Source organism: Leucoraja erinacea, chromosome 28 (assembly GCF_028641065.1).
Source record: "Leucoraja erinacea ecotype New England chromosome 28, Leri_hhj_1, whole genome shotgun sequence".
NCBI lineage: Eukaryota > Metazoa > Chordata > Chondrichthyes > Rajiformes > Rajidae > Leucoraja > Leucoraja erinaceus.
Genome location: NC_073404.1, coordinates 22,086,374 through 22,099,245, shown reverse-complemented (window position 1 = coordinate 22,099,245; position 12,872 = coordinate 22,086,374). Strand labels below are relative to the sequence as shown.

The following is a 12,872-nucleotide window of genomic DNA, read 5'->3' as shown; positions in this document are numbered from 1 at the left end:
AAATGGGACTAGTGTAGATCGGACATGTTGACCGGTATGGGCATGTTTAGCCGAAATGTCTGTTTCCACACTGTATGACTTTATAACTCCATGTCTTTCCCCAGAATAAATACAGAGGAGAAATATTCATTGTGGAGTTCACCCATTTCCTGCAGTTCCACACACGGATGACCACTTTAGTTTCTGGTCTACATATCAAGTTTCAGTATTAATGTTTGGATGAACGTTTCAAAAATACTCTGGCGTTATAGGCACATTTCAGTTGGGGTAATGTACAGTGGTCACATAAAGTATTATGTATATGGACTGGAACGGTTTAGAGACTATAAGAGCCAAATGCAGGCAGATGGACTAGTGTAGATGGGGCATCTTGGTCAGCATGGGCATATTGGGCCGAAGGGCCTATTTCCCTGCTCTTTGACGCTTTTACACAGTCAACTTGCTTTGATGGTTGTAAGTAAATCTAATCATAACTTGCTCTTTACATTCAGTTGCTCAACAGCAGCCCACGTCTCACCAAACGTATCCTGAAATGTTTAAAGAAGGAATTTTAGCATCCCATAGGGTGTGCTATATTGGGACAATTGTTGGGCCAAAGACCACTTCTTTTGTTGTGCTAATTCAATTCAGATGGTGGAGAGGTTTGGATGATTCATACCAGGCAGTTGAATCATAGCGGATCAGTTATGTGTGACCAATGAGTTTGAGTTTAACTTATTGTCATGTGTACCATGGTACAATGAAAATCTTTTGTTGCATGTTGATAATGTTTGTGTAGAGTATGTGGAAAGTCAGGAGACCAACTGTTTCAATCAGATCTGTTAGTTTCAGTGGGAGTGGAGGTGAGGTAAGGAAGTAGATCATGGACTTAGCTGCTCCATGTGGGAGGTTCTAAGCCTCAGACTCAGTCAGTGCAGTGCCAGTGTTGGACTAGAGTTGAGAGTGAGGATTGGGAGTCAGGGACTTGATGCTGTTCAAGTTGAAGTATGGTTCAGAACTGAATGGGAGAGGGTATATTGTGCAGTCATCATACGGTGCTGGGCACTGAGACCATATCCTAACATTCAGAGTGCTAACAGGAGCACATACATTATTTTATTCATATGAATATTAAATATACAAATAAACTTGCAGCAATGAGAAATGTGAAAATTCCATTTGAAACCACCATGCATGTGAAAGCAGGATTTATTTTATTGTGTATCTTTGAAAATATCCATACAATTAAGATTTCATAGAGGAGTGAATTCTGAAAGAACAATAAAAGAAATCCAATTTCAGATAAATCCAGACAGAAATTAATGCTACGCAGAGACACTCTCTTCAGTATTTTGTCTTTGCTCCAGGATTTGGTGCCAGTAGTGATAAGCAGCAACTTTCAGATATCCGACTCCCAGTCAAAGATGGTCAGAACCCCATGCCCACTCTAGACATTGATTTAGATGGTACATTCTGTTAAATATTGACAACATATTTGCCTATCTTTAACTAGGTTCTGTCCAACAAATAACCAGGTTTACATAGGCTGAGCAGTGTAACTTGGTTTAAGACAACCTCTGCCAGTTACAATTACAGCTCATTTGAGAAAATACATGGATATACTGAGTATCAAATGCAATATAGTTCACATTCTGAATAAATGCAGGTGTCTATCAGATTCATTATTTGCTCATAATGTTTGATAATGTATTGTTATGGCCAAGTTCAGTGGTAACAGAATATTCAGTTATATCAGGTACAATAACTGACTATTGCATCATTATCAACATTAAGGTCTCAGATCATCTTAAGTTATCTGCTGCTGATTTTCTTTACATGCACATTTCATGACGGGACACATCTAAATTGCTCCAATCAAAATAACTGCCGAAAGGCACAATATTATCTTATTTATTGCTTTCCCAATTGCTTTCACTGTAATTATGATTTCTTGATTAATTCAGTGATGAATGTTTTAAAATAACCAAATGCAATCTTATTTTTTGAAGGGGTAATTTTGGTTTCTGACCTGCCAGCTTGCACTGTATGGTTTTATAGTGTACAGATGAAATTGCTGATCTAAGCTTAGGCTCTGAGGTGTGAATTTTCCTGCAATAAGGCTGGGGCCGATTTATCAGTGGAGTCTGTGTAAGATACAGGGCAGCCTTGAAGCAAAATTAAGTCTTCTTTGCATGCAGACAAGAACAAAATGACCCCCAGCCCAAAAATAGTAAGGTATTTCAGACTCATGCATCTATGAAATTGAGTTAGCACATTTTGTTGTTTTGAGATTGTTTCATGGGTGTGACATGACAACATAAGACATGGATCAGTGAAAATGTCAAATTTAGGTGGTAGTTAAGATTGAAATTGGAATTAGATACACGTGAAATATGAAGTTATGTAGTCAAATATTGGATTTCTACTTGCACTCGTAAATCAAGTATCCCATGAAATAACTGTTACGGCAAATGCCAGTATCTGAATCAACAGTTTGTACCCAAACTTTGTCACCTACTTTCAGTCTTACAATTGTACCAAGTGTTGACATTTCAGGATATGAAGAATATGACTGGAAATTAGAGTAAACACGTCGCCCATTTACCATTATTGCAGTGTGTGCATTTCTAGTATTCACTTCAAAATAAGCGTGGAATGCATAGACACCTGCAATGCGACAAACAAATCTGCTGGACTGAATGTTATAGTCACCATCTTCATTATACAGAATTTCCTGGAAGGCTATTGGTTGGTCAGAATTAACACTGCCAGTGCCAAGTTTGACACAGAATGCAGACCTTCTCCATGCAATAGACATCCCTGGAACACCTGGTGCCCCAGGATCTCCTCGCTCTCCCTTGTATCCTGGTTCTCCTTGGCTGCCTTGAGGACCAATTGCTCCAGTTGCACCAGGATCACCATCAGCACCTTTTGCACCATTGATACCATTCCTGCCATTTGCTCCTCCTGGCCCTGGCAGTCCAGCACTGCCTGCAGATCCGACTGGTCCTGGGCTACCGTTGGTCCCTCTCGCACCTCTTGCGCCATTCCTTCCAGGCATACCAGAAGGGCCCATTGGTCCCATAGCTCCAGCATCACCTGTTTCACCTTTAGCTCCCATGGGACCAACATCGCCTGGTTCACCCCTTGGTCCTGCGAAGAACCTTGGTGTTGCTAGAAACAACATTCAAAGTTTGGTTAAAATTACTGACATTTTAATTTAATAAACCAATATATTTTCTTCTAGAAAATGAGTACAAAATTAAGATTCTTGTAAGGTGAAGCAGTTAATGTATTACTGCATTAACTGGCATGTATTATGATAAGATGTGTATATAGCAACACTTTGTATGAAATTTCACAAGGTTGTCTTTTAACAGAAATGTTGTGCAATTTTAAAAAAATATATATATTTTTAACCTTGAGTCTTTCTGAGTCAAGTTGTCATCTATTTGTTAAGAATTAATTCTTGACAGGCAATTCAGGACAGATTTTCCTGGAGGTCCAGTCATATCATGTGGAGTGGTTTGAAGGGGGACATCTTGATCAAAAGTAACCTTTTTGTTAGCTCAATAAGACCACACAGATACGCATGCAGCTTTAGAAAATGTTAAATATGGATCATAAGCCCAAGGCCACCAGCTTGAATGAACCAGACTAAGGCAGGAACTTGCCCTGGATCCTGTCATAGGGGGAGAAAGGCACCCACTATGATGTTGGAAATAAAATCGACCAGAAAATAATTACTTTTTTTCTGATAACTCTGTGTGGGGCCTATTTCAACTGTTTTTCTTAAAGCCCATGTTCTTTTTTGAAGGAAAGTTTAACAATAATTTATGATTACAACTGATCCAATGATTACTCTTAAAACCTGGAACAATTTGGAAGCAAAAGTTGGCTTGCTTATCGTGGTCAATCAACACCTCTTTTGTGTTTGACTAGTTACATTCAGCCCCAATAGGACACACATTCAGAAGGTGAAACATGCTTCAGTTATGCCTCAAGCACATGCCTTAAGTAACAGTCCCTTAACCATTGCCATATCCTTCAACAATTAAGTTTTGTCGCGTTTAGTTTATTGTCATGTGTACTGAGATGAAAAGCTGTTGTTGCATGCTAGCCAATCAGCGGAAAGACAATACATAGAAAAATATAGAAAAATAGGTGCAGGAGTAGGCCGTTTGGCCATATAATCAAAGCATCCACGGTGTACAGATCCATGAAAAAGGGAATAAAGGGAATAACATGAATAATGTTAAGTGTAAGTAAGTCCAATCAAAGATAGATCAAAGAATACATGGAGAGTGAAAAACTATGTAACAATTAATAGCCAAAGTCGCCTGGTTCAATTTGGTACTGTTGTATTTACTGTTGTTGGTATTTGGTACTGTTATAGTTAAAAGCTGTACTAATACAATTTTAATCTCTCGGCATTTCCATTCATTCCCTTCCAGATTCTACCACTCACCTGTACACCAAGTGCAATTTACAGAAACCAATTATCTTACCAACCCACATATTTTGAGGATGGAAGAATGTATCTACTAATTTTCAAAGAGCCACATGATGTCCTGGGTGATGGGATTAATGTGGAAGGGGACCCGTTGGTCTGCATGGACAAGTTAGGCTTTCCACGTTGTATGATTCTATCAGAATGAAACTCAGTAGTCATGGATTTCATTCCAAAAAACAGCCTTCCAAATGTAAGATCCACCTGGGTCTCTTTGGTCCCAGAGGATCGACAACCATCCAATATAATCACCCAGCCCTTTTACATTTCTTTTCCACCAATATGGCTAACTCTATTTCTCATTCTTCTGATAATATTCTCTTCAATATTCTTGCAAGTCTGATGATCTAGCAAATCCGAGGGCTGAAGTTCTCATCTGACCTGAGCTGGCATCATTGCAGACATTGGACTTTGCCTCTGGAGCTGTTAAGCTTTTCACTGTATCTCAGTACCGGTGACAATATAAACCTAAACCTAAACCCATTTGTCTTTTTGTCAGGAACTGATACCACAATTAACATGGACATATTGCTGACAGGCTTAGCGGTTGGATTGTTTGATACTGGAATATTTGATGAAGCCTACCAGAGATACTGTGAAGCTACAATAAGTAATGAGAAAGTTAAGTACCAGGTTCTTGAAGCTTTAACATTAATGGACTTACGCAGACAGAGTGGTGCTTGGCTCCATCGACCATGTGAATCACAGTAGATAGAGCCTTCTCCTAGTACTGCATATCCTTTTTTACAAGTGTAGAAGGCCTTTCTCTGCACAACCTTGCAGGATCCATGTACAACCAAGGGAACATTGCCGCATGATTTATCTGAGAATAAAAGTAAAATTTGATTCAAAAAAATATACTTAAATAATCCTAAATTCCCGGTATCCCACTTCTTGTGAGTATTTTTCAAATCCACACAGCTATAAATATTAAACACTTTGTATCCCATGCCCTTATGAATATTATTTATCTTCCCTGAAGCTTACATAAAAATTAATGCAAATATATTTTTGCCTTTGCAGGTGGGCCAAGAATGAGGAAATAAAATGGTGCTGGGATTTGTAAAACACCAATGATACTGAGTTTATATTGTGCTCTGTGGTGTTTTGCAGAATTAATTGTCATGCAGGTACTTAGATATCTGGAAGCATATTATTCCAATAATTATAGTAAAATAAAGATGTAACCTCTGATTTAAGGGATCATAGTGCCACCTGTTCTAATGCTTTAGGTGAAATAAGCAGCATGCACCATTGGAGATGGGATCAGTTATTTAAAATACATGGTTTGGACATTGTATTTATGCAGTCAGCATCTCAGTAATGGGTTTAGGCGTCCCTTGCATATTATTCCTTTCCCCATCCCTCTCCAACCCCCATAGATCCTGGATTGTACATTGTGTTCATTTTAAACTCACAGTCGCGCTTTTGGAGATCATTAGCATCAAGATTCTCAGAATTTTGGACTCCAGAGCTAGACAAATAAAGAAGGAATTGGATGAAGGAACAATGACCATAATATTATTGTAGAGGAACTCTTGACAAGCATGGCTTTTTTTAACTGATATTTTGACAATTCAATTTATTTTCTAAATGAGGCAAAACATTTCAATGTATTTATAGCTGGATATAAAATGCTATCATCAGATGATTCAAGCACATATGTACATAAGAGTAATAATACAGAATTATTGCATTCTTCAAAAAAAATCAATATTATTATTAGCTTAAAAACATAGGTTGGACAAAATGCTAAATTAATTTAATCATTTTTTTAAAGGAGCCACAAAGAGAAATGTTTAGAATAACTGGTTACTAACTAGGCCAAACTCATGCTAATTCATTATTGTTTTATCACACAGGTGTGGATTGTTGCAATGGACTCAAACCAGTGATGGTACCTTGAAAGGCATGTCTATAGTCAGATATGGCATCGTACCAAGAGTTAATCTAAACCATGATATAAAACCGTAGGAGATTCTCAACTAAAATTAAGTCCATTCATTACAAAATCAGGTCCTTATCTCCTTCATATATTGTCTCTGTTTAATTGCATCCAAAGATGATTTGCCTGCAGCTCCAAAGTGACTGACTAAATTTAGTGAAGTCTTAATTTCTTACTCGGAGTGTCTCCATTTCCAAACAGGTTAATGTGAATACAAGGTAACGGAGGGAAATACTTACTTGTCACCATAGAGGTAGTCTCTTTGCACTAGCCCAATGGATTTCTGTATAACTATATCTGCCAGGGCAGTTTCAGAATCTACAAATACAACAGAGATGCAACTTATATGGAATCTTCATTTGTACTTCTGATCAATAATTTACTGGCTAATTAGGACTTAAATGATTGAATATAGAATTCAACTATAAAGCACATGTTCACATTGTTGTGTCCCAATCTTAAAAGCACATTTCACCCGGACTATTTATCACTGGTTGTGTGGACTTCATGCATTTGACAGAGGTTGTTTATTTTTTTAGCAAAGATCAAGTAGTCTATAACATTATGTGGCTCTCATTTGCCTGTGCTAACACAGCACAATTCAGCATTGGAAAAAAAAAAAACAACAACAACACAGACGAACAAACGCCTAAACTGCACTACCACACATCATCAGTGGGATGGCTTGTTCAGGCAGTGAACATGCACTCACTCCAAGTGAATTCGAGGACACAACATGTAATTGCAACTCAGTTTCATTGCAGAAACCCACCCCAGATTTCACTGATTTTCCAACGGGACTTGGTAAGAAGTTGGAGGTTGCATGAATATAGCTTTCAAATAATCTTCAAATTTATTAAAGTATATATGAAAATTGTTCAATTGCCATTGAAAAGAAACAGATTGGTATTGCTCCAAAAGAATGTTCTGAAAATAATTTGCCTTCTTTAACTTCCACTAAGTTAGTCTATTTATTTGCTGTGGAGGAAATTTAAAAACTTCAGTGGAGGAATTCCATTAATGTCTGCATATTTTTAAAACCTACATATTGATTGAATGAAAGATACAACATGGAAACAGGCCATTCAGCCCATTGAGACCACGTCAACCACTGATCACCCATTCACACTAGTTCTGTTATGTAACTTTCACACCCACGTCCTACGCACTAGAGCCAATTAACAGAGGCCAATGAACCTACAAATCTGCATGTCTTTTGGATGTGGGAGGAAACCAGAGCACCCAGAGGAAACCCATGTGGTCGCAGGGAGAAGGTGCAAAGTCCACACAGATTGCACCAGAGGTCAGGATTAAACCTAGGTCTGTGTCGCTGTGAGGCAACAGCTCTACAAAAGCCCCATTGTGCTGCCATATGCTTAAGTGATCATGGATAAAAGCTCAGAAATATGAACAAGCTCAATATGTATAAATACTTAATCCATGCATGCTATACTATAGTCCAGATACTCTAAAGTTGTTATTGCCACTGTATTCAGATTATGGTTGCTACATATTTTTTTTAAAATTCTGATTTCTAGGAAGTTTACATGGGATCTCATGGATCTATCCAGCTCCAAGCAATTCTGCTTGTGGTAAGTTGTATGCGGATGTTTCTACTCCATGTGATTTAACTGGAACTGGGGAATTTTGAACAGTCTCTTACCTGCCGGAACTCCATAAGTCTGAGGGAGGAAAAGCCCAACAAGGCACAAGCCCAACCACCACATGGGCACCATTCTGAAAGAAACAAGTTCAGTACATGCTTTAGGCTGATAATTGTACAACAGATTTAGAATTACCAATCATTCACCTATGCTGTATAATGGAAATTAATACACTATTTAATGAGGCTCACAAAGCCATACTCTCATGGACCAGCAATTTTATATTACGTTATTTCCTTAGTCCAAATCATTAATCTCAGTTCTGTGATTTTCAGGTTGTCCTTCCCCTAACCCAATCCAATATTACTTTTAAAATATCACAACTCTTGCTTCCTTTGCCATGATCTCAGCTTTCACCCTGATTTTCAGTGTCGATAAATAAAGGGCCTGAAGTTTGTCAGAGAGTGATCTGGACATCCCCCAGACTGGAGACAGACTGTCACTCACCTCAGGCTTTCAGAATCTCTCTGAACATGTTTCAGAAGCTCAGCCTTTTAAATAGATTAGCCCCTCCTTCAATTTCCATAGCAGGTCCCTTTCTGGCTTGTCACTTCACGCAGTGAGTTATATGGGTCCATACAATGCCAGGCACTGACCAGTATCAATCACTCTCTGTCATTCGCTTTAAAGGATCGTTCACTTATAAAGTAAAACACCATATAATAAATGTAGCTTGAGATCATTCAAATCAAAAAATAATAATAGTGTGTCAAGAGATTAATAATAAATATAATAATGTATGCATGGAAATTAATCTCCTCTGCACATGATTTAAATCCCTCAATTCCCTACATATCCGTATGTCTATGCGAAAAGGCTCTTAAATGCAGTTATTGTATCTGCTTCCAATACACCCGGCAGCATGTTTTAGGCACCGACCTCTCTCTGCATAAAACTTGCCACGCACATCTCCTTTCAACTTTGCCCATCTGACAAATCCATACCCTCTTAGGCCTTTTCGACCTGGTATAAAAAGGTTCTGACTGCTACCATGTCTATGTGTCTTGTCATTTTATATACCTTAATCAGGTCTCCCCTCAGCCTCTGACCTTCCAGAGAAAATAATCCAAGTTTGTCCAATCTCTCCTTACAGCTAATACTCTCCAACTCAGGCAACATTTTGGTAAACCACTATTAAACCCTGTCCAAAGCCTCCAAATCCTCCCCGTACCTTTTTTTTTGTGCATTGAGTTGCATGAAATTGGGAAATTGATGAAGTTAGAGAAGTCAATGTTCATACCGCTGGGGTGTAAGCTACCCAAGCGAAATATGAGGTGCTGTTCCTCCAATTTGCGCTGGGCCTCACTCTGACAATGAAGGACAGAAAGGTCAGATTGAGAATGGGAGGGGGAGTTAAAGTGCTGAGCAACCAGGAGATCAGGTAGGTTAAGGCGGACTGAACGGAGGTGTTCAGCGAAACGATCGCCGAGCCTGCGCTTGGTCTCACCGATGTACAGAAGTTGACACCTGGAACAGCGGAAACAGTAGATGAGGTTGGAGGAGGTGCAAGTGAACCTCTGCCTCACCTGAAAAAACTGTCGGGGTCCTTGGATGGAGTCGAGGGGGGAGGTAAAGGGACAGGTTGCATCTGGGGAAAGTACCTGGGTGGTTTGGGTGGGACGAGACGGGTTGACCAGGGAGTTGCGGAGGGAAAGCAAAGCAGAAGGGGGTGGAGATGGGAAGATGTGGCCAGTAGTGGAATCCATAGTCATGATGACTACTGCAAAATGCATCAGATCTTGAAGGATTATGGTACAACAGTGTAAAAGTTCACCACAGACATGAGGGAAAATGGGGATGGGGTATCTGACACAGGGCTGAGGAGTAATCTCAAAGAGAAGTATTAAACCTTAAGGGGAATAGATAGGGTGAATGCACCAAGAGTCGTTTACCCAAAGTAGGAAATCCAGAATCAGAGGACATAAGTTTAACGTGAGAGGGAAAAGATTTAATAGGAACCTGAGGGCCAATTTTTTCACACAGAGGATGGAACGAATGTTGCAGTTGTGGCAGATACTATAACAACATTTAAACAGCATTTGGATACATGGATAAGAAAGGTTTAGAGGTATATCAGCCAAATGCAGGCAGGTGGCAGCGGGGCACTTTTGTCGACAGAAATGATCATCAACACAATATGAAGTGTGATAAGTGGTGTAACAGTGGAGCTGCAACTCACAGCTCCACCAACCTGAGTAAAATCCTGGCTACCAGTGCTGTCTGCATGGAGTCTGAATCTGCTGCCTGTGACATGGAGGTTGGTTGGTTAGTTGAACAAGTTAGAGTGTGTAGGTGAGTGGAAGAATCGGGTGGGAAAAAAAGGGAATGTTGGGATAATAGATTATAGGGAAAATTCTTGGGGCGTTACCAGCATAAACTTAATGAGCTGAAATAACCTTCTACGTCATAGGGAAGTATGAAATAGTTTCTGTGCAAAAATATGCATAATTGCATGTGCAAGAATGTCCATTTTAATGGCAATAATTATCCGATTTAAGTCTTAGAGCTTCAAAGCAGCTCCCAATTGTCTGAGAGGTCTTCACACTTTGTAAGAAACAAGATACTAAATCCAGTGAAACAACGCTACTGATGTATTGTTTCAAATTCTTCTCCATATCCTAGTACACAAAAGATTGGGTGCTTGATTATATATGTAGCAATGTCCAAGACTACATTTCACATATACTCCAGTTGCCTCATCCATCTCCCTTTGTTTCAGTATGAAGAATGCAATTCTCCTTAGCTGAAGAATAGTTCTTCACTGTGTGTGAATTAACTTGATGAGGCAGTCATCATTCTGACTGTTTCTCGCTCCAGACATGCTGCCTGACCTGCTGATCATCTCCGCTATTTCTACCTTATTAGACATGGAGATATTAGGACTGGCAAGATAAGTTTTGAGGAACATCTTTAAGAAGGAAAGGGAGAAGGAAGAATACATTCATTGTTGTGTATGGCGATGTGGATGGTACGAATGGGGGTGGGACAGTTGTTGATGGTATTTCATAAGTCAGTAGACTGAGCTGCTGAACATGCAATTATTGATGAAATGGTTGATGTTGGGGACAATTGAAAGACGAGAGGCGGAGAGATGACGCATATTGTGAATAGATGAAATCCAAAAGACAAATTCCTCTTGTAGCCAATGTATCGTGTATATTTCCACTTTAGTGTTCTGTCTGAAACCAATTGTCAATCCCCAACTCCACGTGCTTGAATTTTGTTGACCAATTTCTTTAATGGGACTTTATAAAATGCTTTCCGAAAATCCCAAATCACCAAAGCCTTTGGTTCCTCAATTATTTTACTCATCAAATCCTCAAACAATTGCAGAGGATAAAGTAAACATATTTTTCCTTTCACAAGCCTATGTTGACATGGCTCAATCCAGTCTTGTGAGACCCTTCTTCTTGGTGTCCGAAGAAGGGTCTCAACCCGAAACGTCACCTATTCCTTTTTTCCAGAGATGCCGCCTGACCAGTTGAGTTACTCCAGCACTTTGTGTCTATCTTCTTGTGCTTTTCAAGATCAAGTCCGTACCCCTTCCTAAAAAGGGATATTGTACCATTGGAATCAGTCCAATAATATTCACCAAGCTAATTTCTGGGAAGAGAGGGTTATCCTGTTCAGGGGTTGAACACTTTGGGTTTTGTGTTCCTTGGAGTTTAAGAGAATGAGATTTGACCTTACTTGATACATGTGGAGGTTTCCACTGGTGGGAGAGTCATGAGCAAACAGGCCTAATTATGAAATAAAGGGCAGATTATTTAAAATTGAGGTGTGTAAAGATTTCCTTTCTCAGAGCGCATTGTAATCTGTTCCCAAGGGTGGTGAAGGCCAAGTCTTTAGATATATTTAAGGTGAACATAGATAAATATGTGATAACTATGGGTATGGACTTACTGGAGTTTAGAAGAATGAGGGGGACCTCATTGAAAAGTATTGAATAGTGAAAGGCTTGGAAAGAGTGGATGTGGAGAGGGTGTTGCTACTTGTGGAAGAGTCTAGGACTAGAGGACATAGTCTCAGAGTTAAAGAACGTTCCTTTAGGAAGGAAATGAGGAGGAATTTCTTTAGTCAGAGGGTGGTGAATCTGTGGAATTTCTTGGAACAGAAGACTGTGGAGGCCGACAATGGATATGTTTTTTAAGGCAGAGATATGGATTCATGATTAGTATGGGTGTCAAATGGTTATGGGGAGAAGGCAGGATAATGGAGTTAGGAGGCAGGGATAGATCAACAATGATTGAATGGCGAGTAGACTTGATGGGCCGAATGGCCTATTTCGGCTCCTATCACTTATGACCTAAACATTTGAAGGATCGAGGAATTGAGTGTTATGGGGAATTGGCACAGAAGAGATGTTGAGGCCGGCATAGATAAGCCCTGATCACAATAAATGGCGGAACAAGCTTGAAGGACTAAGTGGTCAAATCCTGATCTATTTTCTTGTATCTTTGTGTTCATTCATCAAAGATTCCAGTGTTTTCTCCACGCAGGCGTCAAGTTTAACAATTCGATTATTGTTGTTTTCGTCATCTTTCATTGTGACATATCTAGAAATGTGTCAGTCATATTTGTAACACTCTAATTCACAGGACAATTTTCAGAATGTACAGAATGCTTCCACAGACATTTTAAAGTCACAACTTTTGCATTCATAGCAAAAGGACTTGAGTATAGGAGCAGGGAGGTTCTACTGCAGTTGTACAGGGTCTTGGTGAGACCACACCTGGAGTATTGCGTACAGTTTTGGTCTCCAAATCTGAGGAAG

The 12,872-nt window shown here is 39.4% G+C and overlaps 1 protein-coding gene across 1 annotated transcript; it reads right to left on the bottom strand.

Moving 5' to 3' along the window:
- Window positions 1–1,151: 1,151 nt before the first annotated feature.
- LOC129710780 (complement C1q and tumor necrosis factor-related protein 9-like) lies at window positions 1,152–8,171 on the bottom strand. Its single transcript, XM_055658019.1, has 5 exons — window positions 8,098–8,171; window positions 6,674–6,752; window positions 5,908–5,963; window positions 5,154–5,312; window positions 1,152–3,153 (listed from the first exon to the last, which is right to left on the bottom strand). Exons 1-5 carry the CDS (start codon window positions 8,168–8,170, stop codon window positions 2,402–2,404), a joined length of 1,119 nt encoding a protein of 372 aa, XP_055513994.1. The 5' UTR covers window position 8,171; the 3' UTR covers window positions 1,152–2,401.
- Between the last annotated feature and the right edge of the window lie 4,701 nt (window positions 8,172–12,872).

Bases quoted from the DNA above. Each gene is read 5' to 3' on its own strand.
- LOC129710780 (XM_055658019.1), bottom strand. From the start codon at position 8,170: ATGGTGCCCATGTGGTGGTTGGGCTTGTGCCTTGTTGGGCTTTTCCTC. The intron at 5,313-5,907 runs GTGAGTTTAAAA...TTTTATTCTCAG, and splicing joins TGATCTCCAAAAGCGCGACT to ATAAATCATGCGGCAATGTT. The intron at 3,154-5,153 runs GTAAGTCCATTA...TGTTGTTTCTAG, and splicing joins CCAAGCACCACTCTGTCTGC to CAACACCAAGGTTCTTCGCA.